Raw genomic sequence first — 26451 nt, forward strand, 5'->3', positions numbered from 1 at the left:
GAAACAAAAGCAGTGCTTAGCGTCACATTAGTACTGTTAGGTCTAAGTTAGCCCATTAGCTCATTAGCTGTGACCGTAACTTTGCATACCGTCCTCCACTGATGACACCAACAAATCATCTTAACTCTTTGGTCGGCAGAGTTTTTTCAAAAAAATGTTCAATTTTGACATAAAGATTTCAAAAGCCTGTAGCTTGAAAGTGGTTAGAGGTAAAGGTATACTGTAAATGAGAACAATCTTTAGTATGACCCAAAGTTTGTGATGGGAGTAAATTCACTCATCTAATTTGCATATTCTGACATCACCAGGCGGCCACGGCTTCTAACATGGCTGCCTCTACCTCCCCTGTGTTTTTCATTCCTACCTCCATCACTGTTCGCGGTGTATTAACCATCCTGATATCCCCACCACATCCCCTCCCTCCCCGGCCACGGAAAGGCAAAGCGTCGGCCTTGGTATGTGCTGCTTTGTGGACTATCATGGCGCATGGACAGGCTGTCGGTGCTTACAGATGCACCGTTGGTCTCACCCATGGTTTCACCAGACGACTGAACATCATGTCAGAGATTATATATATTCCTCTATTCCTCCCGGCATTGTGAGTATTCTCGCTACAATTTACTCTCTTTCTCTCCGTTACACTCCAAATACAACCACCTCTTCCTCGTCTCCTCAACCGGGGGCTGGTCTTTCAAAACTCTCTCTCTCCATAACTTTGAATAGAAACACACCCACAAATGCTGCTGGGATTGAAGTTACTAATGTCTGCCATCTCCTGGTGTAAAGTAGTAACAACATTAGGCATCATATTTGCAGCTAGAGCCTGTTTAATTCAGCAGTGTTGCTTGTCGCAATTTTGCGACTTTGGTGCTTAAAGGGTTAAGAAAAAACTAACCAGTGCTGCATCATCTAGACACCTCCTTAAAACTCTGCATTACAGATGTATACTGAGTCTTACTGTCTGAAACTGATGATCTCAACTGTAACCTCCACTATAACAGTAAAATCTAACCATTGTGGTTTTTTTAGAGTAATCCTGAAAAAAAGACACAAGAGTCCACTGTGGATAGAGTCCAGTTTGGCTTATCCCAGAGTGCTGCCGATTAGCCAGGATGTCCTGAGCATGAACACCCATCTCACAGGGAAGTGAAATAGTTCTTATGCCACCAGCCCAAGTGATTCTGATTTGATTCTATGTTGAATATAGTTCCATTTCATCTGAGAACTGATCATAGGTAAATTCCACTCACTGAAGTCCGCTACAACTCTGCCTGGCTCAGGCCCATCCTCCTCCTGGCAGCTGCATTGGTGTTTATGCTGCTCAGCTATCCACAGTTGCCTTTGTTTTTGACTGATACAAAACCTTTCCATACTGCCAACTTCCAAACATAGTTTCCAGTAGCTCTTGAAGGGGACATATTTGACCCTTTTAAGACAAGTTTATGTTGGTCTCAGAGGTCCTCAAAGTCTGTAACTGAAGAAACACTCCAGTATTGGATTTTTGTATGTCTAAAACTCCTCTGTTTCAGCCCTGCTCACTTCTTTTGGTGGAGAACATGAGCATGTGCGGAGGCTGCAGTCCTATCCAATCAATCAATCAATCAAATCTAGTTCTGCTGTTTTGATCAGACATCTTTGACTTCTCTTACCTGGCCTACCTTTAAAAATAACAAGATGGTGATGGATAGAACACCACACGGAGGCTGACAATTACTTATTCATGCACAGCTTGATTGCGTCAGTCAAAACCACTGCTCTGTATACATATGGATGGCACATCTCTGTCTCCAGTCATGCAGAGAAACCCCCGTGACGTGTGTTGATATACAGTAGATATACGGACGGGCAGATGGGCTGGTGAAGCTGCGGATTTGAGGGCATGGTTGAACTATCACGACGGAATATTAAAAAAAAATATGATATCAATGTTGAGTCATGTCCCATCTGTTAACATGGAGGACAGCAGCCGGTCAGTCAGGGGTGCTCTAAATGTTTTGGCTTCACTCCCTGGCAGCTGTTGCTGAAACCATCTTAATATTCACTCTCTGGTGAAAGCATACTGTGGATGGAATCAGCCGGATGCCTGAACAGCTGAAGGAGGAAACCTTCATGAATTTAGATTTCAGAGTGAATATACAGACATAGGAAAGGAAAGAAGCCTTCAAAATGAATCTGGAAGGAGGATTGGACCAATGATCTGTCTGTCACATTCATTATCGCTCTCTCATAGAAACAAAAGGAAGCACATTACAGAATTCAATACAATTCATTCAATACCCAGCTGTTATTGTTGATCACTATCAGGGGAGCCAGCTGGAGAATCAAACTCTTGCTGAAGACAGTCAGGAGAAGAGTGAAACATCTTTTCCACCATGTTGTTTTCTCTTCTTTTAAAAGAAATGTCCAGTTCTGCTGAAACTGTAGTTATAGCTGACTTTGCAAAGCAGATGGATTCAGCCGTTTCTGTGTTTCTCACTGCGTGTCTATCTTGCAAAGCTCCCGTCTGAACCGTTTGGGCCCGGTTAGAAAGTGACAGGACCAATCAGCGACGAGGGGCAGTACTTTCAAGCACGGCGGAGTTGTCTTCTTTTCTCAAACAAAAGTGGTGTACTGACATGTCTACAGTTGCCATGGTTCACATTATTCCTCGGTAGCTATGCACGCGCACCTCGGCTGTGGCTGCATCACGTGTTATGTTGCTCTGATTGGCCCGTTAAGATGTGATGGAGAAAACCAATCACACTCCAAGTTTTTTTTAAATCCTCTGCTCTTTCCCAAACGGTTAGTTTTGAAGGTTTTCCAGATGAATGTTAACTTAGCGTGTCAGGCTAAGTTATAGCTACTTCCATGCCAATCTTTCCAAGGGCAGCCATTGTTTACAGGCTTGCAGTCACTTCAACTAAACCCATAGGTACCACCTCTTTCTCTTCAAATGATGCTGATTGGTTCAGTCATTCTTTGGCAGGGAACAAGCCTCAGCTAGGAGCTTTGCAGGGTGGACCTGCCTCCTGGCAGACATGGAATCTGGCCAATCCAATGGTGTTGTAAGGTTGATTGATCATTGGACAGCCTTTCTGAAAATTATTGCCCAATTTGAGAAAATTTTGATTTACACTTTATGGGCAGAAGTGTTCAGCAGTCTGACCATTCCACCAACAGAGACGACATTGTATTCAGATACACACACTTTAATATGGAGCTCCCCTCTGCAGCTGTAACAGCCTCCACTCTTTTGGAAGGCTTTCCACAAGATTTCAGAGAATTTCTGTTGGAATTTGTGCCATAGAGCAGTGGTTTTCAGACTTTTTTCACCCAAGGCACATCTGAGATAGAGCCAAAATCTTAAGGCACACCATATCTACTTTGCCTTTTTTTAAAGTGTTTTTGCCACGTAAATTAAAGGCATTTTAATTACAAATAAAACCTACAGTGTGCCTTGGATTTCTTTTTGAAGGACAGTTCCATTTTGTTTGTTTTTTGTAACTACAAATTTTTTGATTAAAATCATTTATTTACTCATGCAACCACCCCTTTGCTAACCTGAAATGTCAGATGCATTTGCTTCACACATCCATCTGGTAAACCTCCCATAGACAGCGCTTATGAAATGGCAGAGCCTTAAAAAAAAAAAAAAAAACTTTTGTCGTTTTTGAAAAAAAAACAACTCACTGCTGTTCTTTGTTCTTCTTTTAATAAAGAAATGTCGTTAAGTTCTGATAAAACTGGTGCTTTAGCAGCATCCACGCTAATGTCTTCCGCCATAATTGCACCAGGCTCTTCTCACTGCTTGCTTACGTCACGATCTTGCCACGCCCGAAAGTACTGTCCCTCATCGCTGATTGGTCCTGTCACTTTCTAACCAGGCCCAAACGGTTCAGACGGGAGCTTAACAAGATGGATTCGCCAGTGAAGAACAAGGAAACAGCAAATCCATCTGCTTTGCAACATTACCCAGATGAACTGAGCAAATCAAGTCCAGAGTTTCCAAAGAGCTCCTGTGCAGTGCTTAACAAATTTATTAGACCAGCTGTCATATTTGTCTCAGAGACCAGCCAGCATCATGAAGTGCTTTAATGCGGACTCATGCGGACTTTCATTTTCAGTGAGCTCTCCATGTTACCATTTTGAACAGCAATGAGGGATTTCAAACTGAATTCACCTTTTTTATACCCAAATTTGAGCCGGCTCACTGGGCTTCTCTGAGAAGTCAGAAATTAATCAAGCATAACATTTTTCTGTTCAGGAATGCAAGTAAATAACTATAATTTAACATATTAATCAAGAAATAATAATGTGCTTTACTATTTTTTCAGTTTTTTTGTAAATCAGTAAATTTGAAAATTCAGGGATAACAATAATAATTCTATTTTAGCATTAAAAATATCATTTGGGTTAAAGAGCTTCTACATATTGGTGTTTTAACCATTAAAGACCTAGTCCAAACCTTGAAAATACCTCCATATGATTATCCCTCCTCCACCAAACTTCACAGATGTTCTTGTGTTTCTATTGCATGGGCCAGACGAGGCAGGCTGGGTGGATCCGGCACCGTGTAGTTCCTAGAGTACCTCCTTTTTTGCATTCTTTGTACGGGATTGAAATAAAGTAACACTGGTTCAGCGCAGAAAAAAACAGAAAGCCTTCCACGATAAGGATATGAGGCTCCTCCTTTGTGTCAGACTTTGTGACGAACCAACTTCACAGGTTTCCATTCACTCATATTCTTCCAGGTTTCCACACTTACTTCTAAAATAGAATTTCTCTGTTTCCAGCTGTTTTGACAGGCCTGTTTGTCATGCTGTGGTTTCAGTGACACATCCTACTGATGCAGCTAATTGTGGACTCTGACTATCAGCCTGTTTTCATAAAAGTCTGCCAGTGTTGCTCATACTGCTGTGCTAATTTTGACAAATCTCTCCTGCCTCTAGAGTGCCCCTTTTGTTTGATTACTGCTGCATGCACGCACACAAACGTCGCTGAAAGCAAGATCTCCAGCCCGAGGTTACTGGAGGTCTGAAAGATAGCGTGGGGCGTATGGAGAAAGGTATTGGTGAGGGCGGATGTTATTCTAAAGTTCTGTCCAGGCCTGAGCTAAACCAGTGAAAGCAGCGTCTGTTCTCCTTCCATGAAGCAGACTGTTTGTTTGAGTTTGATATTACTGTGTTTAATGACAAAGCTGCGGCTCGTGTTTCCCCTCAGCTCTCTTGAATAACGTGTTTGGAAATAATGAGGAGAAACGATGTGGATTCTATCAGCACAGATGCTCTGAAGTGAAATGAAGTGAAGTGAAGTGAATGGATGGGGGGGCGGGGTTGTGGATGAAGTGGTGGGGTTCTTCACCCTGAGGCGAGCTGTGGTGATTCATCACAACGCTGATGTGATTTGCGATGCTTTTATTCAGGCTGAAGAAGGAAATCAGGGCAGGACAGAATCAAACTGACACCCACTCACTTCATTATGAATCTGATTCTGTTGTTGTTGTTCTTTAGCTTCAATCTGCTGCTTTTACCCTCAGATTCAGCTGCTCTAAACTAATCAGAAACCCTGCTGTACCCAAAGCTAAAGCTGCCCTGCAGCGAGGAATCAAGCACTGCTCTACAGTGAATACGCTGTACTGTAAGTACAGTAGCTGAGAGAGGAGGAAAGAGACGATCGTACGACAGATATTGAGTTTAGGGGATTAACTGAACATCTGAGTTGTCTTTCCTGAAAAGAACCCGAATAGAACATGCTGGTTTAAATCTGAGGCTGAGAAAAGAAGGAAAAGATCTAAAGTCAAGATTTACTCGTGAATATCAAACCGTCTCCTGATGTAGACTGAACACCAGCGCCAGCTTTCAGTTTAAATGTCGTCTGGTTTGAATGTAATTTCTAATTAAGGACAGAGTTTATACTCTACTAACATTTAAAGGTACAGTCTGTAATATTTTGCTTAACAACTTCAGCTGAGGGCTGCACGCCGCACAGGGGTTAGCGCTGTTGCCTCACAGCAGGACGGTCCTGGGTTCGCTTCCCAGGCAGGGCCTTTCTGTGGAGAGTTTGCATGTTCTCCCCATGCATGCGTGGGTTCTCTCCGGGTACTCAGGTGTAGATACCAGATGTGTCTGGGGGCTGGGCCTGCTGATGACGTCGCACATTGTGATTGGCTGTGATGACGTAGCACATTTTTATTGGCTGGATTCTCACACTGTCTGATAGTGAACCAGTTAGCATTCTACGACGCTAACGTTGAAAGCTAACTTCAGTGTCGTAACGTTATTTATACCTAGACATTCTGTTTATCCTGAATTACCTGCTTTAAACCCTCTGTGTGTTTGATGCGAACTGCTGCTGGGATTGAAGTTACTCATGTCCACCATCTCCTGGTGTAAAGTGGTAACAGCGCAGACCTCCGCCATTAGACCTATCTGCCAATAGTAAAGAATCCTTTAGAAAAATTCCTGGATCCAGATGGTGATCCGGATCACTCGCAAAATCGAATAAGTTTTTCCTTATGCCATTTCTGACATTTCCTGAAAATTTCATCAAAATCCGTCCACAACTTTTTGAGTTATGTTGCTAACAAATGAACAAACCCACCCGATCGCATAACCTCCTTGGCGGAGGTAAAAAGTGATGGAAAGAGTTTAAAACTAACAAAAAAATGGGTTTTAAGTGGCAAAAGTGTGTTAATATTGGCAAAATTGGTGGAAAAAGTGACAACAAATGGTTTAAATCTGGTAAAATTGGTGTAAAGTGGCAACAGTGTAGATTAAAAAAAATTCCTAGCTTTTTTAAGACATCTGGAGAGCCCCTCCCAGTGTTTCACGACCCCCAATGGGGTCCCTACCCCAACGTTGAGAACCCCTGCTTTAGAGGGCTGTCAACATGAGTCTGGTCTGCTTGACAGCCCAGCCCTGATTGAAAATGTACTTTTCTATGTCAACTTTCCGCTCATGCATCTAGTGTTATGGATCAGAAAAAATGCATCCGAAGATAATGGACCCTGTGTGCAAAGATGTTAAGTTCCAACATTTCTTTAGGACTTTTCTGATCAAGGACAGCAGCTCACAGACATCTGCAGCCTGCATCACTCCCCATCCAGAGTTACCTGCTTTACTGAATGCCAGTGGTTTACAGATATTCTTCAAATGCTTAGGATAGAAAATGACCCTGGCCCAAAGAGCTGAGTTTAGATAAGCTGTAGTTGGCGTGATATCTTCGTTTTTATGAAAACCTCGTGTCAGCTGTTGATGTGGAAAACAGAGCTGGAATAACTAGTTTTAGCTTAGTTTGTTTTCTCTGACAAAGCCAGACAAACCCCAAACATTTAAAATTTTTGCTATAGCATATGATTGAGCCAACATTGTTTTCTGGCCCATATTTATCTAAAACTTAATGAATATGCAGAAATAGCATACCCATTTTTGTACCCTGTTTGAAGGGGCAACGCTCTCTGAAATCACTGACAGCTAATGCCCCGAGTTTCTCCAAGTACCTCATACAACTCAATACAAATAAAAATGAACACTGCCCTTTACAAAAAGATAAATGATCTGGACACATGGAGTTATTTTCACTCAAGAAAGAAAAGTGAAAACAGATTCATCATACATCTCTGAGACATTTGAGCCAACAGCCGGTTAAACCCTCTGCTCCTCCTCATCCTCCAAGATATCCCACCCACAGTTTCATGAGTCAGACTTGTTTCTAAAGCTTTGCATTTAATCTTACTTCACACTAAAAGAATAAAGTTAAAGCTTTTTTTTACAGAATTGGCCTTTGCCTTCTTTTTCCTTTAAACATGTTTGGATTTTCCAGAACTTTCAATGTGGGCTGCTCTCTTAAAACAGCATCATCATGGTCCTACGCTTCATCTAAGCAAACATGGCTCATCAGTGAAAAATGCATTCTCTATTCATGAAATTACATAAGATATGAAAATGGTGCCTTTAAAAGGTTTAAGGTTAATCTCTTTGGGTGTTTTGATCGCTAAGCGAGGTGAGAAAGCATTTAACAGGATAACACAAGTCCTGAAAACCTCTAAATAAGTGTTTCTTGAGTACACAGTTGGGTTGAAAATGTTTTTGCCTCATGCTGTCAGATGTTCCTTTTTAATATTAGACTGTTGGCTAAATTCAAAGCGTGTCTCACAGTGTGAGATTTTCACTTGGCAGGAAGGATTCAGTCAATATGGCGAGAAGACGTTTGTGTGGTTTGTGTGGCGTAGAGGCGGTGGAGAAGCTGTGATAAGATGAGTCAGAGCGGGAGGAAAACTCAAGGAGAAAGTAGATGAAATATCAACTCGCTGAGAACAAGCCCGAGCTGAAGATAAATGTGATACAAACACAAGACTCTGTATACACAATACACACCACAGCTGCTGTTTTCTCTGCTTCTCTGCAGGAAGTGCCGGGACTCCGGTCACCTTTAATGAGAACGGCGACGCTCCGGGACGCTACGACATCTTCCAGTATCAGATCAACAACCAGTCGATAGCAGAGTACAAGGTCATCGGATCCTGGACCAATCAGCTGCATCTAAATGTAAGAACCAATCAGGAATCTTACTTTGCTTCAGAGAAAGGAGTGGGAGTAATACAACACCTTTTACACAAGATCCTGCAGACAATCAGCAACTTTGGCTATAAATAAGCCTTGGTTATAAGATTTTAAAGCAGTAATCTCCAAGTTTATTGGTTTATTATTATCTGTTGAGTCACTATCTTTGCAAACGGAACAGTTATCAAGCGTAGAACACACTTCAGTTTGATTTTTTATCCAAGGGCCTGCACAGCTGGCAAGTCAACTCACTGACACATGTATCTCAGTTATGTTAGCTTCTCCTCAACCCTGACCAGTGTCCCAGTCTCTGCACCTGAAAACACCCCCCACAGCATGATGCTGCTACCACCATGCTTCACTGTTGGGATGGTATTGGGCAGGTTATGAACTGCGCCTGGTTCTTTCTAGACATGACGTTTAGATTTCAGGCCAAACCAGTGGTGTGCTGGGGGGGGGCAGTTGTTGAAATACGCACGCTAAAGTGCCCTCTTGGGAGCCAAAGCATGTGCTAAAGTGCCCTCGAGAGCCAAAACGTGTGGTAAAGTGCCCTCCTGGTTGGCAAAACAGGCCCTTGGGTGGAAAAAACACACTAAACTGCCCCCTTGGCTGGTTCATACATGATAAACTGCCCACTTGGGTGGCAAAAAGGCGTGTTTAAGTCCCCTCCTCATTGGCAAAACACACTAAACTGCCCTCTTGGGTGAAAAAAAAAAAAATTGCCCTCTTGGCTGGTTAAAACATAATAAACTGCCCTCTATGGTGGAAAAAACGCGTGTTAATGTGCCCTGGCAAAACATTTCTGTTGCAGTGACTTATGTTGGGCCCCTTTTTGATCTATATTGAGCCAGAACTATATCTCACAGAACAAGTTAGGATTATCTGGTGCTAATATGATGTTAAAATGCACTAGAATACAGGAAATGGCATCTACTTAACTGAAAATGTTCTGGGGGGACCCCCAGACCCCCTCGGGATTTGTTTATTTATTTCTGTGTGTTCTTCACAGTCCAACATTGAATCTACACAGTTCTTGTGGATGCTGATCCTAACTACAAACTAACTTGAGTAATCTGTCTAGTTAGTCGGTTTTAAAACTATGTAATGTGCCATTTGTAGAACATATAAACATGTTTAAAGTGCCCTCGAAAACATGCCAAACTTAGTGCCCTCTTCAGTGGCGAGAATGCGCTGTATGTGCCCTTTTTTTTTCTTTTCACCCCTGCCATTGAAAAAGTCTGTGCACGCCACTGATGTTAGCTTTCCTCACCCCTGACCGGTTACCCTGACCCAGTCTCTGCAGCTGAAAACACCCCCACAGCATGATGCTGCCACCGCCATGCTTCCCTGTTGGGATGGTCTTCGGCAGGTTATGAGCTTTGCTTTGAGGAGAGGCTTCCGTCTAACCTGACATGCCAGTTTCATTCATCCATTGCATGGATATTTCACATTCATCTGGGAAAGCTAGCTATGGAGGCATTTGGGAATGGCAGGACTTTCAAAAATCTCTCAGAAGGTGATTGGACGAACATTCTGTCTGTCATATCCATCACCAGCCAATCAGAGCGACAAAACATGTGAGTAGTAGCATGCATGTACAGCTCTGCAACAGACTGGTAAACGCTACCGTAGTTTAGGAACTGCGGAGTATGATGCGGATTAAACACCAGGAGGTCAGGAGGAGAGCGATAACATCTTCTCCCCCAAGAGGAGCTTACAGCGTGGCTCTCTGCTCTCGATAAAAAAATGTGTTCCAGTTCTGATTAAACTGCCGCTATACCAATGCTACAGCCAAGCTGACCGCTTCTCCAGCTCCCTTTGTATACACAGACCCACACTACCCCCCCCTTTCCCCCATTACTTTTGCAAACTCATGCCGAAATGTACACAGTACAACTCAACCCCGCCCATAGCTTCCTCCTCATTCTCCTCAAATGATGCTGATTGGTCTGAACATCATCTGGTTTGCCACAAAGGTTGCAGACTAAAGCTTTGCAGGGTTGATTTGCCTGATAACAGAGATGGAGGCTGGCCAATCCAATGGTTTTGCAATCTTAGCTTCCTTCTAGCCACTCTGCCACAAAGCCCAGAGCAGTGAAGGGCTGCAGTGATGGTTGTCCCTCTTGAACTTTGTCCCATCTGCACACAGGATCAGAGCTCAGTCAGAGTTACCATCGAGTTCTTGATCACCTCTCTTAAGGCCCTTCTCCTATGATTGCTCAGTTTGGCTGGGCGACCAGCTCTTTGAGGAGCTCTAGTTGTGCCAGACGTCTCCGTTTGAGAATTCTGGAAGCTCTTGGGAACCTTCAGTGCAGCTGAACTTTTTCATAGCCTTCTCCCGGTCTGTGCCTGTCAACAATCCTATCACTGAGCTCTGCAGTTCCTTTGACCTCATGGCTTTGTTTTTGTTCTAATGTCATTGCCAGCTGTGAGGCCTTCTCTAGAGAGGTGTGTGCCTTTACAAACCATGACCAAGTTTTATTCCCCACAGCTGGACTCAAGTCTAGGTGTAGAAACATCTCAGAAACGATCAAGCATTTTTTTGTTTTATTGTGCATTGAAGTCCAGTAGGCTACAGACTGTGCCAGCTATTACAGGTAGTTCTAAACAGCAACAAGGTGTACCAAACTCAGTTTAAAGATCATCTCTGATCCATGTTCTTCCTCCTTCCAGATGGAGGCCATGCAGTGGAGCACAGGTGACCCCTCCCTGCCTGCCTCGGTGTGCAGCCTGCCCTGTCGGACCGGAGAGAGGAAGAAGGTGGTGAAGGGCGTCCCCTGCTGCTGGCACTGCGAGCGCTGCGAGGGATACCACTTCCAGGCCAGTGAGTTTACCTGTGAGCTCTGCCCCTACGAGAAGAGACCCAACCAAAACCGCACCGGCTGCCAGCCCATCCCAATCATCAAACTGGAGTGGCACTCTCCCTGGGCGCTGCTGCCCGTCTTCATCTCCGTCCTGGGCATCATCGCCACCACCTTTGTCATCGTCACCTTTGTGAAATACAACGACACGCCCATTGTTCGGGCTGCAGGGCGGGAGATGAGCTACGTTCTGCTGACGGGCATCTTCCTGTGTTACATCATCACCTTCCCCATGATCGCTGCTCCAGACGTGGTCGTCTGCTCCTTCAGGAGGATCTTCCTTGGCCTCGGTATGTGCTTCAGCTACGCTGCGCTGCTCACAAAGACCAACCGCATCCATCGCATCTTCGAGCAGGGCAAGAAGGCGGTAACAGCACCGCGCTTCATCTCTCCAGCCTCCCAGCTGGTCATCACCTTCTCCCTCATCTCAGTCCAGCTGCTTGGTGTCCTCATATGGTTTATCGCCGATCCTCCGCACACCTTTGTGGACTACGGCGAGCAGCGCACTCAGGATCCTGGGAACGCTCGTGGAGTCCTCAAGTGCGACATCTCGGACCTGTCGCTCATCTGCTCTCTGGGATACAGCATCCTCTTGATGGTCACATGCACTGTTTACGCCATCAAGACACGGGGCGTCCCAGAGACCTTCAACGAGGCCAAGCCCATTGGATTTACTATGTACACCACCTGCATCATCTGGCTCGCCTTCATCCCCATCTTCTTCGGCACGGCACAGTCGGCTGAGCGGGTGAGTGTGCCTCTCTGATAAATAATGCACTGTCATGTTTAATGTAATGTTCTGCCCCTGGGCTGAGTTTATAAATGGAAACACACACTGTCAGCAGCATTTACACTTATTTACACACATGCAGGCCGTGTGATTGACACTCATGGTGGCATGATGAGCTCCTGGAGTTTGTTATGATGGAGCTTCTGCTCATATCCTCATGTGGGAGTATTCCTGAAAGTTTCCGCTTCTATATTGAATTTTTGTGGCAGTGTTTTTGCAGATAAAATGTGAAATGTTTTGCAGAAATAATGGAAAGCTTTGGTTGCTTATCGCAGTTAAGCTTCTAGGTTTTGTGAAGCGTGCGTGATGTTTTATTGGAAAATAAACTAATCCTTTACTTCGAGAAGAGCACTTACACAGCTTACAACAACATCAACGCTGGATTTACTATCAAATTGACAATTTGTGTTCCTATGGGGCGGCTGTGGCTCAGAAAAGTCGATTGTCTCCCAACTGGAAGGTTGGCTCGATTCCCAGCTCCTGCAGTCACTTGTCCTTGGGCGAGACACCAAACCCTAAACACCTCTCTAGTGGGATGGCGAGTGGTGTGTAGATGCATATGAATAAGATTAGTCTTTGATGATTGGTGCTTTACATATCAATTTTGGCCATCAGTGTGAGGAGGAGTTTTTTTTTTTTAGTTATTTCTGGGCTTTGATGCCTTTATTTGAGAGGATAGAGGATGGAGTCAGAAATCAGGGAGGGACAGTGGGGAATGTTATGTGGGAAGAAGCGCGCCCATAAGGGGGGATTGTTCTGGGGTCCTGCCAAAATAGGGTGCCCACGGAGGTCAGCAAAATCATAGTCCATTGTAAATAGACTATAATGTAAATGTGATAATAATATTTTATATTTAACTTGAATAATAACCGCTCTTATCAAAGCAACACGTTTTTTTATTTATGCTGCAGTGCAGTACAGCCTTTTTAAAACTGTGAACCCCTTTCAAAACACACATTACCTTCTTTTAGTGATGCTAAAAAATGTTAACACACTGAACTAAACCATTTGGAAAGAAATGTCTGACTTCCTAGCTAGGTAACAGTGTGCATAAATGTCAAGATTCCAGAAAAAAAAAATAGAAGAAACTGAGGCAACCTTGTTGGAAAAAAAAAATAGGTTGATGGTGTAAAGAGACAAAGAATTGACGAGAAGTGGCAAGAATGGATAAAACATTGTTTAAATTTTTTTTTAAAAATAGGTGAAAAATTACATAAATATGTTAAAAGTGGCAAAAAAAAATTGGCAAAGAGTGTTAAAAGACATTGTGGGAGGGGTTGAAAAGCAAAGAGCAGCAGACAAAAGTGGCATCAGTGGGCAAAAAGTGAACAAAGTCACAAAAAATGGGCAAAAAGTAGCAAAAATGGGCAAAAAGTGGCAAAAGAAGGCTGAAGTAGGCAAAAAAGTGTTGCAGAATGGGCAGAGAGGAGTAAAAAATGGCACAAAGAGGCAAAAAAAAACCAAGAATGGCAGAAATGGGTGATAATGGGCAAAATAGGATAGAACTGGGGGGGGGCAAAACAAGTGGAGTAAAATGGGCAAAAATGTGGCAAAAAAAAAGTTAAAAAGAAACAAAATTGTGGAAAACAAAAATGGGCAACAAATGGCCAAACACAGCAAACTTCCCAAAAAAAAACAATGATAGCTTGACATGCTTTTCAGCTCTACCTTGGAGTAACTGTTAGCCAGGATGCTAGCACCATGCATTAATATCAATAAGTACAACAGGGGAGGGCCCATTCTCTGGGTCTGTCAGGGGTCCAGCTAACTCTGTGGGTGGTCCTCTGTGGGAAAGAAGTCTCAGGCTGGATTTGAACGCTGACCCCGTTTAGGATTACACCTCTGCATTTGGGGGGTAGACCTTACCTATAGCCAACGCAGAGGCGCAAAAGACTGGATTTACAGAGTTTACAGCATTTTTTAAAAAAATTGTTTTGGTCTGATTATAAGTCATAGGTGTTCACACTGAAGGGAAAATTATTCTACTAAATCAACTATTTTGGTTGTTTTGAAGGTGAAAAGACTCGTGTAGAATCAGGCCTGTTGACAGACAGATTTGTAGCCCCCTTATCCCCCCTTATGGGCAGCCTTGGGCTGGGTCAGTCATCTTAGATTAAAGCAGAACTGTTGCCATGTTGTTTTTGCCTGAGAATCACTGTTGTAATATTATTATCCAACTCTTATGAAACTTAGCAATGATGGATGGAGCTCTAGCATCAAACAAACTGACACCATTAGTTCCTGGAAAACGTGGATTGGATTCTCTGGGTTTTAGCCAGGCTTATAAAGTAACTAGCCTGACAGAGTGAACCCTGAAAATAGAGCGCTGTCTGACTGCACTCCTGCAAACTTTGGACGAAGGTTTTTAATCCATTTCTGTTTCTCTGTGAGCTTGTCAAACTTTTTGCCTCCATGTGTCACTACTATTTGGAACTCTCTTCTATGCAGAAATCACTTCCTGTCCCCCATCTGGAGCTCTGTGGGTGACATCTGCAAACATGTTTTAGTTAGGAGAAAGAGAAGAGATGAGTCCATGAGGTTTTTATGAGGTTGTCTGTTGTCTTTTTCAAATGATCTAGCCAAGCATGCCTTCATTTGCTGCTTGTTTAATCCTTTAATTATATTTCTGTGCCTGTGTTTTGGATTTGGAAGAGCAGTAAAGAGGTCTGCAACCCTCCAAAGAAACAAAACCATTAATGACGGTGGAGCCAGTCACAGCAGCTGCCAATGGTTGATCAATTCCTCCAAACTACAAGCTGGATTTATAATGGTTCTTAGCTTTCTCTGCACATGTAAAGCATAAATGGCTTTTAAAAAGGATGTCTACTCTGTCCTGGCTGACTGATTGGTAATTGATCAGCTTCTGATCACAATGAGCACAGCTCAGCGAGCTCTGCAGCCTCTCCACACTGAACTAATTAGAGCAGAAATTAAATTTAGCACATTCAGACAACAGTTTCTGCAGTTTTGGGGTTGAGTTTGCTGTAAGCGAGCCGCCAGATGGAGGATTTTGCTCATTATGGTGTCTGTGGGGAGATCTGGAGGACAGGTGGAGCGATTCTCTCAGATTTCCTCTAAATATAGTTTACTCGTCTTTCTCTGCTGCTACTGTTCACTGAGTCGGGATCTGAGGAGGTAGATTTATATCAGGAGCAGAGTTTGTGATGATGATAGCCCCCATTTGGACAAGACATGTGAAGAGTTTGTGATGTTAGAAAGAGATGTAAAGGGTTTCAGACAAAATCTGAGCTCATTATGGTTTTATAGAGGAAACATTAAGAGATTACCCATACATGCCCTATTCGCATGGGATTAGTATTACCCAAAGGAACCCTGGTAACTTTAAAAGAATTACATCAGACGTCTATATTTTTAATCCTCTGTGAATCAACCATGTCTGTAATTTGCTGGGAAAAAATTCCAGGGCACATTGCCAGCCATATCTGAGGACTAACATATGTCCACAGGTAATAATAACCCTGTGCGAATTAGAATGCAATTTATGCAATTTAGAAGTAAAACTTCCCCATGTGTTTTCATTGCTGCAGCTATGTAAATTCCAGTACATTACAGACTTCACTTATCCTGGTGCAAAAGCACCACACCAAACACTGATGTCAGGAGGTAATTCATGAACTCCCAGAGGCCAACAGGAAACACTAACCCTGTGCGAATAGTGCTTTAGTAGCCTTTAAAATGGATTTTTTAATTGGAAATGACCTGTGCAATGTAAATGAACTGATTAGGCAAAGGTAGTAAGAATCCCCACCCCTTCCCTCTGTCCTTACCTGCTCAACCCCAAATCCAAAAAAGTTGGGACATTGTGTCAACTATAATTAAACATATAACAACTTCAAAGTTCAAGCTACCATATGCTGGTTTTGTGAGTTATTACAGGACTTTTCTTGTTAAAGTGTCTTTCCTGATGTACCACCCAGACAGACATGAATTGTATCAATGGCCTCCGCCAATGTAGCGATTAGCTTGGTTGTGGCTATGGTATAGCGGCAGTTTTATCAGAACTGAGCCACATACTTTTGCTTTTGCTTCAGTATGATTTTGCAGGGAGGGTTTCGTCGTACTGCAAATCGGCATACACAGTTGCTACTGGTAAAGTAATTAGCATGGATGTAGCATTAGCATAGGGACCGTTTAATCAGAATTGTGCCATATTTATTTATTAAAACCAGAGAAAAGAGTCACGCTGACACTCTGGTGGTGAAGACATTTTCGCTTTTCTGTCGCCCGGCCTTGACCTTGAAAAGCCAGTGGATTGGCCAGACTCCACATCAGTTTGCGGTGAATCAGACCAATTAGTGTCGTTTGAGGATACCGAGGCAGTAACTAGGGCCGGGGTTTAGTACTACTGTGAGTCAAAAGCAACTTCCATGTTACTAGTGGTTAGCTCAGGGAAGTATGGTGGCAAGTTTTTTTTTGTAACTGGACCACATTTCTTCATAAGTAAAGATCAAGAAACAGCACTGAAAGTTTTTCATGGCGAAAAAAGCTGTTTCCACCCTTTTGCCTACCTGCTTTGGCATGAGTTTGCAAAAGTTAAGGGGGAAGGGGGGCGGAGGGTGTGTCTGGAGCTGGTGGAGCGGTTAGCTCGGCTGTAGCATTGGTATAGTGGCAGTTCAATCAGAACTGGACCACATTTCTTTATTAAATCAAGAGCAAAGAGCCACACTGTAAGCTCCTCTTGTAGGAGGAGATGTTTTTGCTCTCCTCCTGACCAGCCTCGGTGTTTAATCCACATCATAATCCACAGTTCCTAAACTACAGCAGTGTTTATCCGTAGGTTTGTTGCAGAGCTACTACGTCACGTTTTGTTGCTCTGATTGACCTGTGATGAATGTGACAGACAGTCCAATCACCTCCTGAGAATTTCCTTGAAAAATCCAGCAGAGACTGCCCTTCCCAAACTCTTTTTATGGGAGCTTTCCCAGAGTACTGTGAAATAAATCTATGCAATGAATGTATGGAACAGTTAACCTGGCAGGTGGGGTTATAAAGCTCTAGAAAAGGTTAAAAAGTGAAGATATAGGGGAGATTTATTAGCCTCTATATCCATGGGGAAGAATGAACAAAAATAATACAAAGTAAAGATCATGGAGGATCTACAACTCACTCCAGGGACCGTCTCTGTTAAATCAAAGGTTTTGATCCTTTCTCCTACTTAACCACCCTTTCCCATTTGACCTACGACACCCATGTAGGAGCTTCCTGTGCCAGCTGAAGTCAGCACGTAACTGAAATGTTGAGCTGTCTTCTGACGCTCTGCTCCAGAAAGGATGAAACCCGTCTGACAGCAGTTTGAGAAAGCACTGATGCAGCAGCCTGAGCGTTCAGATGAAGATTACATCATCGTCCCCAAACACAGCGAGGTGTCACATCAAGCAGCCGGGGGCGTCCCCCTCCGAGGCTTCGCACAGAAAAATCGTCTTCTGCAATAAATCTCAAGTTTTGAGTGGAAAAACTGCAGACGAATGAAACGGAATACATTTAAGATGAGAAGTGAATGCGCCTATTATTTTCCTGTACAGAGCAACCTTTTTAATGGTGCTTTTGGAGAGAAATGCACAAAACACTTCAGGCATTCAGCTTCATTTACACTGAACATTTTAAAGCTTCTGTTTGTATCTTATCAACCTGCAGCCCCCCCCACCCCCCCACCCCACTACCACCACCACTCTGCTGTAAATACATGAATAATTTAAGGCTAAGTCCGCTTCCATTCACACCTGATTTAATCTATCCAGTGGATTTATTCAGCCAGAAACTCTTCTGCTGTCTTCTTACAGACAGTTTTAAAAATTTATTTTGATGACAAATAGAGAATGACAGAGTTTAATCAAATTCATTTGATCAAAGTTAAATATCTGAGGGAGTCAAAGCCACAATGATTTGTTGAAATTTAATGTTTAAAGGTGCTAACAAGCATCTCTAATTTTGCAGCCATACATTAGCGCCCTTAGCGAGAAAAACAAGGCTGGCCAATGCCTGTTCAGTTTGTGTCAGCATATAGAGGGTTAAATGAAGGAGAGCAGTCGTTCATCCAAGGGCCAAATGGGGTAGAGTTCAGCCGTCGTGGATAACAGAGTGACTTTTGGTTTTTTTCAGCATACACTGTATTGCCAAAAGTATTTACTCCCTATCCAAATAATTGAAACAGGTGTTGAGGTGTATAAAAGGTGTATAAAATCAAGGCTGTTTGTACAAACACTTGTGAAAGAATGGGTCGCTCTCAGTGAATCGGTGAATGAGCTCAGTGAATTCCAGCGTGGTACTGTGATAGGATGCCACCTGTGCAACAAGTCCAGTCATGAAATTTCCTCACCCCTAAATATTCCACAGTCAGTTGTCAGTGGTGTTATAACAAAGTGGAAGCGATTATGACAGCAACGGACGGAGCGGGGTCAGTGGATGCTGAGGCGCATAGTGCGCAGAGGTCGCCAACTCTCTGCAGAGTCAATCTCTACAGACCTCCAAACTTCATGTGGCCTTCAGATTAGCTCAAGAACAGTGCATAGAGAGCTTCATGGAATGGGTTTCCATGGCCGAGCAGCTGCATTCAAGCATACATCACCAAGTGCAATGCAAAGCACGCCGCCGCTGGACACTAGAGCAGTGGAGACATGTTCTCTGGAGTGACGAATTGCGCTTCTCCATCTGGCAATCTGATGGACGAGTCTGAGTTTGGCGTTTGCCAAGAGAACGGTACTTGTCTGACTGCATTGTGCCAAGTGTAACGTTTGGTGGAGGGGGGATTATGGTGTGGGCTTGTTTTTCAGGAGCTGGGCTTGGCTCCTTAGTTCCAGTCAAAGGAACTCTGAATGCTTCAGCATACCAAGAGATTTTAGACAATTCCATGCTCCCAACTTTGTGGGAACAGTTTGGGGATGGCCCGTTCCTGTTCCAACATGACTGTGCACCAGTGCACAAAGCAAGGTCCATAAAGACATGGATGAGAGAGTTTGGTGTGGATGAACTTGACTGGCCTGCACAGAGTCCTGACCTCAACCCCATAGAACACCTTTGGGATGAATTAGAGCGAAGACTGAGAGCCAGGTCTTCTCGTCCAACATCAGTGTGTGACTTCACAAATGCACCTCTGGAAGAATGGTCAAAAATTCCCATAAACACACTCCTAAACCTTGTGGAAAGCCTTCCCAGAAGAGTTGAAGCTGTTATAGCAGCAAAGGCTGGACTGACGTCATATTAAACCCTATGGATTAAGAATGGGATGTCACTTAGGTTCATATGCGAGTCAAGGCAGGTGAGCAAATACTTTTGGCAATATAGTATTACTACCGCTGTTTTACTCTGATGGTGATTGTCCATCAACGCCAGTGTTTAGGATTTACACCCCATTCCAAATTATTATGCAAATGATGTTTTTCTCTGATTTTCCTTAACCCTTTAAAACCTACCATTGTGCAAGTCGGCCAGGACATATTCTTACATTTTTACATACTGTAGTGCCATTTTTGGGAGTATGTTTATTTGCTTAACATCAATATAACCCTTATATCCCAAGTTTTAATGATATGTATTGACTTATATCTTAACTACTACAATAAATTGCTTAAAAGTACAATAAACCCAAAAATAACGAAAATTGTTTTTGTTTTTTTCACATATATTTCAAAATACAGAAATTGCACAGCTGTATCCCTCATATTTGTAAATGTAAAAAAGTTGCACAATATTCTTTGGAACCACAGGCAATTTATTTGGAGTCTGTACATAACTTGCTTTTTGAGATAGAGTCAATTTTGTGACCTGTAAAAAAATCAAGCCAGATGAGTAGTTGGACTCTTCATCCAACGTTGTAATTAGCTCAAAAACTTCACACCAGCTCTAAAACTGTTTGGCACGACTGGAGTTTTGCGAATCCATGACTACATATGTGTGGAAGTGTGTCAAAGGTGTGTGTGACGGATGTCTGGTGTGTGTGTGGGTTGTGTGTCTGAGTGTTTCTGTAAAAAACGTAGGGGTGAAATGAGAGTGAGGGCGAGTGTGTGTGCGGGCTAAGTTCTTCAATGTATTCCATGGAAAAAATACAACTCCCAGGAAAAATAAAAAACCTCAAAATGCACTGTTCCAAATTATTATGCACAACAGAGTTTTCAAACATTTCATAGGTTGTAAAGAACTGAAAATTGTCAGGCCAAGTTAAGTTACATGTTAACATAGGAGCCCTTCTTTGATATCACCTTCACTATTCTTGCATCCATTGAACTTGTGAGTTTTTGGAGAGTTTCTGCTTGAATTTCTTTGCAGGATGTCAGAATATCCTCCTAGAGCTGCTGTTCTGATGTGAACTGCCTCCCACCCTCATAGATCTTTAGCTTGAGGATGCTCCAAAGGTTCTCAACAGGGTTGAGGTCAGGGGAGGATGGGGGCCACACCATGAGTTTCTCTCCTTTTATGCCCATAGCAGCCACTGACACAGAGGGATTCTTTGCAGCATGAGATGGTGCATTGTCATGCATGAAGATCATCTTGCTACGAAAGGCTTCTTTTTGTGCCATGGAAGAAAGTGGTCAGTCAGAAACTCTATATACATTGCTGCAATCACTTTCACACCTTCAGGGACCCTAAAGGGGCCCACCAGCTTTTTATCCTAAACTTGTGACTTTTAAACTTGTGAATTTGTATTTTTTTCAAGCATCAGATGATTTTTATTTTCCTTTATTTTTGAAAAAAATATTGCCCTAATACACTGTCCTAATAATGGATCATTTATACTTTGATCTTTTGGCAAGAACAAGTTTACATAGGCCGACTATGATGGGGTTAATATGATGGGATCTTGGGTGGGTGGGGTTTAGCTTTTTCTTAGATATGAGTAGGCTGGGCCTTAAGGAAATGGGTTGGGAATCACTGCTGTATAGGATAAGCTCAGCTATTGAAATCTGTCCAGCTCTACTATGAATGTTATTTTCAGCAGAGCAGTGAGAGATTTTTGTGCAGCTGATCCAGATGAGAGTAAACCTAATAAAAGTCTGCAGGCGGGTTCACCTCCCCTCGGAGCAGAAATCAAAGGTTTGAAAAGACTGAGGCTGTGTCGGAGTGCTTCTTACCGCTGAATGTAAAGGACACAGAGCGCGTTTAGAGCTGTAAATAAACAGGGGGTCAGCCTGTTCATTTAGCGAGGGATCAGTGCTGTCGATTGACTCGCCTTGGCCTTTTCGCTCCACGTTACTCCCTCCTCTGAAGGTCGGCGCTGCTCACAGACTCCCAGCCTGGTTCACTTTACTGTCTCTGAATCAGATCTGCAGCTGCTGCGCTCAAACCACCAGAGAGAGGAGAGGGAAAATGATCCAAACACAAAACAACACTTTGGTTCTTTCCCTCAGGTGTTATTTTGTCCACACTCTTGTTCTGACAGCCTGCCAAAACTTTACTCTAACCTATGATGGGAGAATTACCCAAACTCTCTCAGTACTTTCAAACTTTTTGGCTCCTATTTTTCTTTCCTTTCAGCATCCAGGACTCGTTTTTTCTCTGCCAGGCTTCTCCAGGTTTATATTTGACAGAAAAGTTTCACTCAGTGCTGCCGTATATCCTTACCTGGAGTTTCATCATCATCATCATTATTTCTGGGACATACAGAAACGGTAAAAAGGTTTGTGAACCAGCAGTCAGGCTACTCCTCTCTGCTCCTCTGCTCCCATTTTCTGCGTTATTGCTTTTCTGATATAAAAGGGAGAGTAAAATTACAATGTGGAGTTTAACTATAAAGATGATGTGTAAATTAGCACCATAGAGATGCTCTTTTATTCTGATCGCATCATTTTTTTATGTTACAGCTCAGTTGGATCAGATCTAATGATGCAAGCGGATGTCAAGAATCAGCATAGAAGGAGACGTCTGATAATTAAAGCCTCTGTAAATCAATAGAAAATGTCTGTAAGGTCATACCAAGAGGCTGTGCTATTAACAAACAGGCTAATTATGGTATGGAAAATTGCATTAAATTTCAAAATTTAAATATATCCTTTAAGTTATTGACCTTGCTGCCTTTAAACCATTTTTGTGTAGCTTTCTCTGATTGCTTCGGCTTATTCTCTTACTGGAAAATAAATCCTCTCCCAAGCCGTAGTTTTCCTGCAGACTGAATAACAATGTCCTCCAGGATTTTCCTACAGCTTGCTGCATTCTTTTTACCCTCTACCTCTACAAGCCTTCGATCCGACTGCTATGAAGCATCCCCACAGCATGATGCTGCCACCACCATGCTCCACAGTGCAACGGTATGTTTGTGGTGATGTGCGGCGTATGGCATCTTCTTTCTTCCTCTTGATCATGGAGTCTCCCACATTGTTTTTGGTGAACTCTAGTCCAGATTGAATCTGAGTTTTCTTCAACAGTGTCTTTCTCTTTGCCACTCTCCCATAAAGCTCTGACTGGTGAAGAACCCGGTCAACAGTTGTTGTCTGCAGAGTCTCTCCCATCTCAGCTGCTGAAGCTTGGAACTCCTTCAGAGTAGTCAGAGGGGTCTTGGTGGCCTCTCTCCCTAGTGTCCTTCTTGCACACTCGCTCAGTTTGTGAGGACGGTCTGATCTAGGCAGATTTACACATGTGACATATTCCTTCATTTCTTCATGATGGATTCAACTGAACTCTGGGGGATATTCAGAACCTTGAAAATGTTTTTTTGTCCATCCTCTGACTTAAACTTTGATTAACCTTTTCTCCGAAATGCTTGGAGTGTTCTTTTGACTTCATGGTGTAATTGTAGCCACAAATACTGATCAACCAGTGACTGGACCTTCCAGACACAGGTGCCTTTATACTACAATCAATGCACTCAGGTGATCGTCATTACTAGCTTTAAAGGGAGTGAATATTTATGCTGTCACTTATTTTACATGAAAAACTTTTATTTAGTCGTCATGACTTTGTAGAAATCTGTTCACATAAATAATATACAGAAAATTCTCATTTTGGAACTGAAATGTTTATTTAAACTTCTGCTGAAATCCAAAGAAAACAAAATCAATAAAATGTAACATCTATTTTTTTGAATCACATTTGTTACAATTGGCATTTTTTCAGTTCTAAGATAGTGTTTTTTTTAAGTAATTCATTGTTCATATTATTTAGATAAAGGTATCATCAAAATATGGATCAAATATGATACAGTAGACCTTAAGGGGTTAGACTCTATGTTATATTTGGACCTTTAAAACTCATGATTTTGACTTTCTATCTCATATATTTCCCTTCTGAAAGCATTAGTTTGACTTTTAAGTTTTTATTTTGAGCTTTTGAACTATTAAGTTTGACCTTTTATCTCATATTGAGAGCCTTTAAACTGTTCATTTTGATTATTGATTCTTAAAATCGTGTATCATCATTGCTCAGTTTAAAATGTCACATATTTTTCCCCTTTAAGACAAGTTTATATCGGTCCCAGAGGTCCCCAAAACATGCGTGTGACATTTGTTGCTGAAAAAAACACTCCAGTATTAGATTATTGCATGTCTAAAAACCCCTCTGTTTCAGCCCAGCTCAGAACAAGCTGTTTCTGTGTCTGTGGCTTTAAATGTCACTGAGCTGTCTGACTCCGCCCCTGACCATGCCCCTCTCAGGAAATAGATGTAGCTCAGCTGAGAGGAGGATCAGGAGAGAAGGGTGGAACTTTCTTCCAAATAGGGAGAGCCAACCAAACCGGGGGGCGGGGCTAACTACCTACATGACATCATGAGGGGAAAATCTGAAAATGGCATGTTTCAGCACACATTTTTTGAGAGGTGGAGAAAGAGTGGGGTGGGGGATGGATTTTTCTGGTACTTGAGGGGATTGTGGACAGGCCAGGGGCCATATTTTTATTAGAAAAGCCTGAAAAGGGGATTTTTGCATATGTGACCTTCAAGGCTCTCAGGTTAGACCTGAGTCTGCTCTCCTCCCCTGCTCTAGACCAGTGGTTCTCAATCTTTTCAGCCCACAACCGCCAGAGTAAAGGTGCCAGAGGAAGGGGACCCCCCGCTGTACCTGAAGGTGGCTGAACAGCCATGCACAATAGATAATAGTCATGTAAAGACAAGGCTGCCCATAACTGGGAGTCCATAGAGGTCAGCAAACCAAGATCCATTGTAAAATTAAACTGTGAAACCCATATTTTATATTTAACCTGAATAATAACCACTCTTATCAAAGAAACAAATATGTTTATTCATTTGTGTAGTGAATAGCCTTCTTTAAATGAAAATAACTTACAATTAAAATGGGTTAAAAATTGCTAAATTTAGTTAATAATGGAAAAAAAAAGGTGGAAAAGGGGATGAAATTGGATTTTTCAAGAAAGTAAATTAGTTAAAAGTGGCAAAAATTAAATAAAAGTGGAAAAAAATTAGTTAAAGTGGCAAAAACAGGCACAAAAAATGGTAAGAGGGGTTTAAAAAGTGGCTGAAATGGATTTCAAATGCAAAAAATTGGTGGAAAATACATGGACTAGAATGAAAAATTAATATAAACTGGCAAAAATGGGTTAACTGTGATTACAATGGGCAAAAATGAGTGTAAAGAGTGGTTGATAGAGGCAAGAAAATGCAGAAAGTTTCAAGAATTGGTTTAGAAGTGGCAGAAAAAGTGATGGAAAGGGTTTTGAATGGACAAAAATGGGTTTTAAGTGGCAAAAATGTGCTAAATTTGGCTAAATTCGTGTTTAAACAATAAAGGATTAACATTTGGTCAAATAGGTGTAAAGTGGCAACAGTGTAATTTAAAAAATGTTCTCAGTTTTTTTTAAGGCATCTGGTGACCCCCCTCTCAGTGTCTCATGACCCCAAAGCGGGTCCCGACTACAAGGCTGAGAACCATTGCTCTAGACCGTAACAGCTGGTCTACCATGTTTACTGTGTCACCTTCCTCTTTTTCATTAGCAGATTATGCAAATCTTTTGCTACAGTTGATGTAATCGTGTTGTTATAGTGCAGGTAGAGGATAGATAGGTGTGGTGTGACAGCTTGGTGAATAGATTCTACCCCCTACGAGTGGAAATGCCCCTTCCCTCTGTCATGTGGAGTGACTTCATAAAGGTCTTTATTCAAACTAAATCTCATTAAATCACAGGGTGTTTATTGATCGCTGTCCTCTCCAGACCGTCTTTATTCATACTTGACTGTCTATCTGCGGTGGATGACAGCAGAGGGTCCGTGCCGTCCTGGGCTCTATAATTGACTCTTCTCACTCCCCGTCTATCACTTCATCAGAATCTCACCACGTCATTTATCAAGTTGAGTGTCTATTTGTGGAGTGAGAAACCGCTGCATGAGTGCGTACTGTTCTGTCACATATTCACTGCTCTGGAATTAGCACGGCTCGGATTCTTCTGTGAGAGATTTAAAGAGACAAACGTCAACTTTATCACTGCTTTGAGGCTAATCTGGCTCCTCTGTGGCTATAAAAAGTACTCACCCCTCAGATGTTTTACCATTTTATTGATTCTACACGTTTATGTAATGTCAAATAAGTGCATAAATACTCTAGTCAGTATTTAGTAGAGTCTCCTTTACAGTCACAGCTCTGAATCTGTGAGGATAGGTCTCTGGACTCTGCGGTTTTACCCCATTCTTCTTTGCTAAACTGCTCCTTCATGTAAAACCACTCTCCTCTGTGTGTGATGTAGATGTGCAGCACATTGACTAATCTGCTTCCTTCATGTCTCAGGGGAGCCCAGCTGAAGTTGGCATCCCTCTGTGGATAAAAATATAATTAACCCATCAGATCAGGCTGGAATCGTGACACTGTGATTAGCCAGGACTCTGGAGGAGATGTCAGCAGCCCTTTGGCTTTAAACTGATCAGATCATAGCCTGGTATCTACATGGATGGAGTAAAAGACAAGGGGCGTCCATCAGACCAACCATAACGGCATTATCAAGAGCAGCAGTGGAGGCAGGCGCTGTGGAGTTTCAGAAAAAAAACGTTTAGTAAACTAACACTAACTCAGTGATAGGAAATTAAATCTGACAGTAGGATGACTCCAAAGCTTACGCTGGGAACGGTGAGGGAGCTCAGAGGGAGCTGGACTTTTAATGATGGAAAATCAGAGGAATACTGAGCTGCTGCTGGAGTCCTCCACCACCCTGTAGCATCTTTTCTTTTCTGAGCATCTGGAAGCTGCTGCTTTGAGTCTGTTTAAAGGTTTCATTTCTGCCTTAAAATATAACACATTTTTTACTGAAAAATATGACAAGTTCAGAAATCATTTTGCATTAATGTGATTATTAACGCAGTATTGACATTTA

General features: G+C 42.5%; 1 protein-coding gene across 2 annotated transcripts in view; it reads left to right on the forward strand.

Annotated features, from left to right (window-relative positions):
- LOC121515488 (metabotropic glutamate receptor 8-like) overlaps positions 1-26451 on the forward strand; it is a 258625-nt gene that overhangs the window by 211372 nt on the left and 20802 nt on the right. Inside the window, exons 8-10 of one of the 2 annotated variants that reach the window (XM_041796285.1) lie at positions 8386-8525; positions 11214-12149; positions 14849-14890. In XM_041796285.1, coding sequence (XP_041652219.1) covers positions 8386-8525; positions 11214-12149; positions 14849-14851 — 1079 coding nt within the window. In that variant the 3' untranslated portion in view covers positions 14852-14890. Of the gene's footprint in view, positions 1-8385; positions 8526-11213; positions 12150-14848; positions 14891-26451 lie in introns of those variants that run through there. The other variant, XM_041796284.1, reaches the window with a different exon arrangement.

The sequence above is a fragment of the Cheilinus undulatus genome, linkage group 9 (assembly GCF_018320785.1).
Source record: "Cheilinus undulatus linkage group 9, ASM1832078v1, whole genome shotgun sequence".
Taxonomy (NCBI): Eukaryota; Metazoa; Chordata; class Actinopteri; order Labriformes; family Labridae; genus Cheilinus; species Cheilinus undulatus.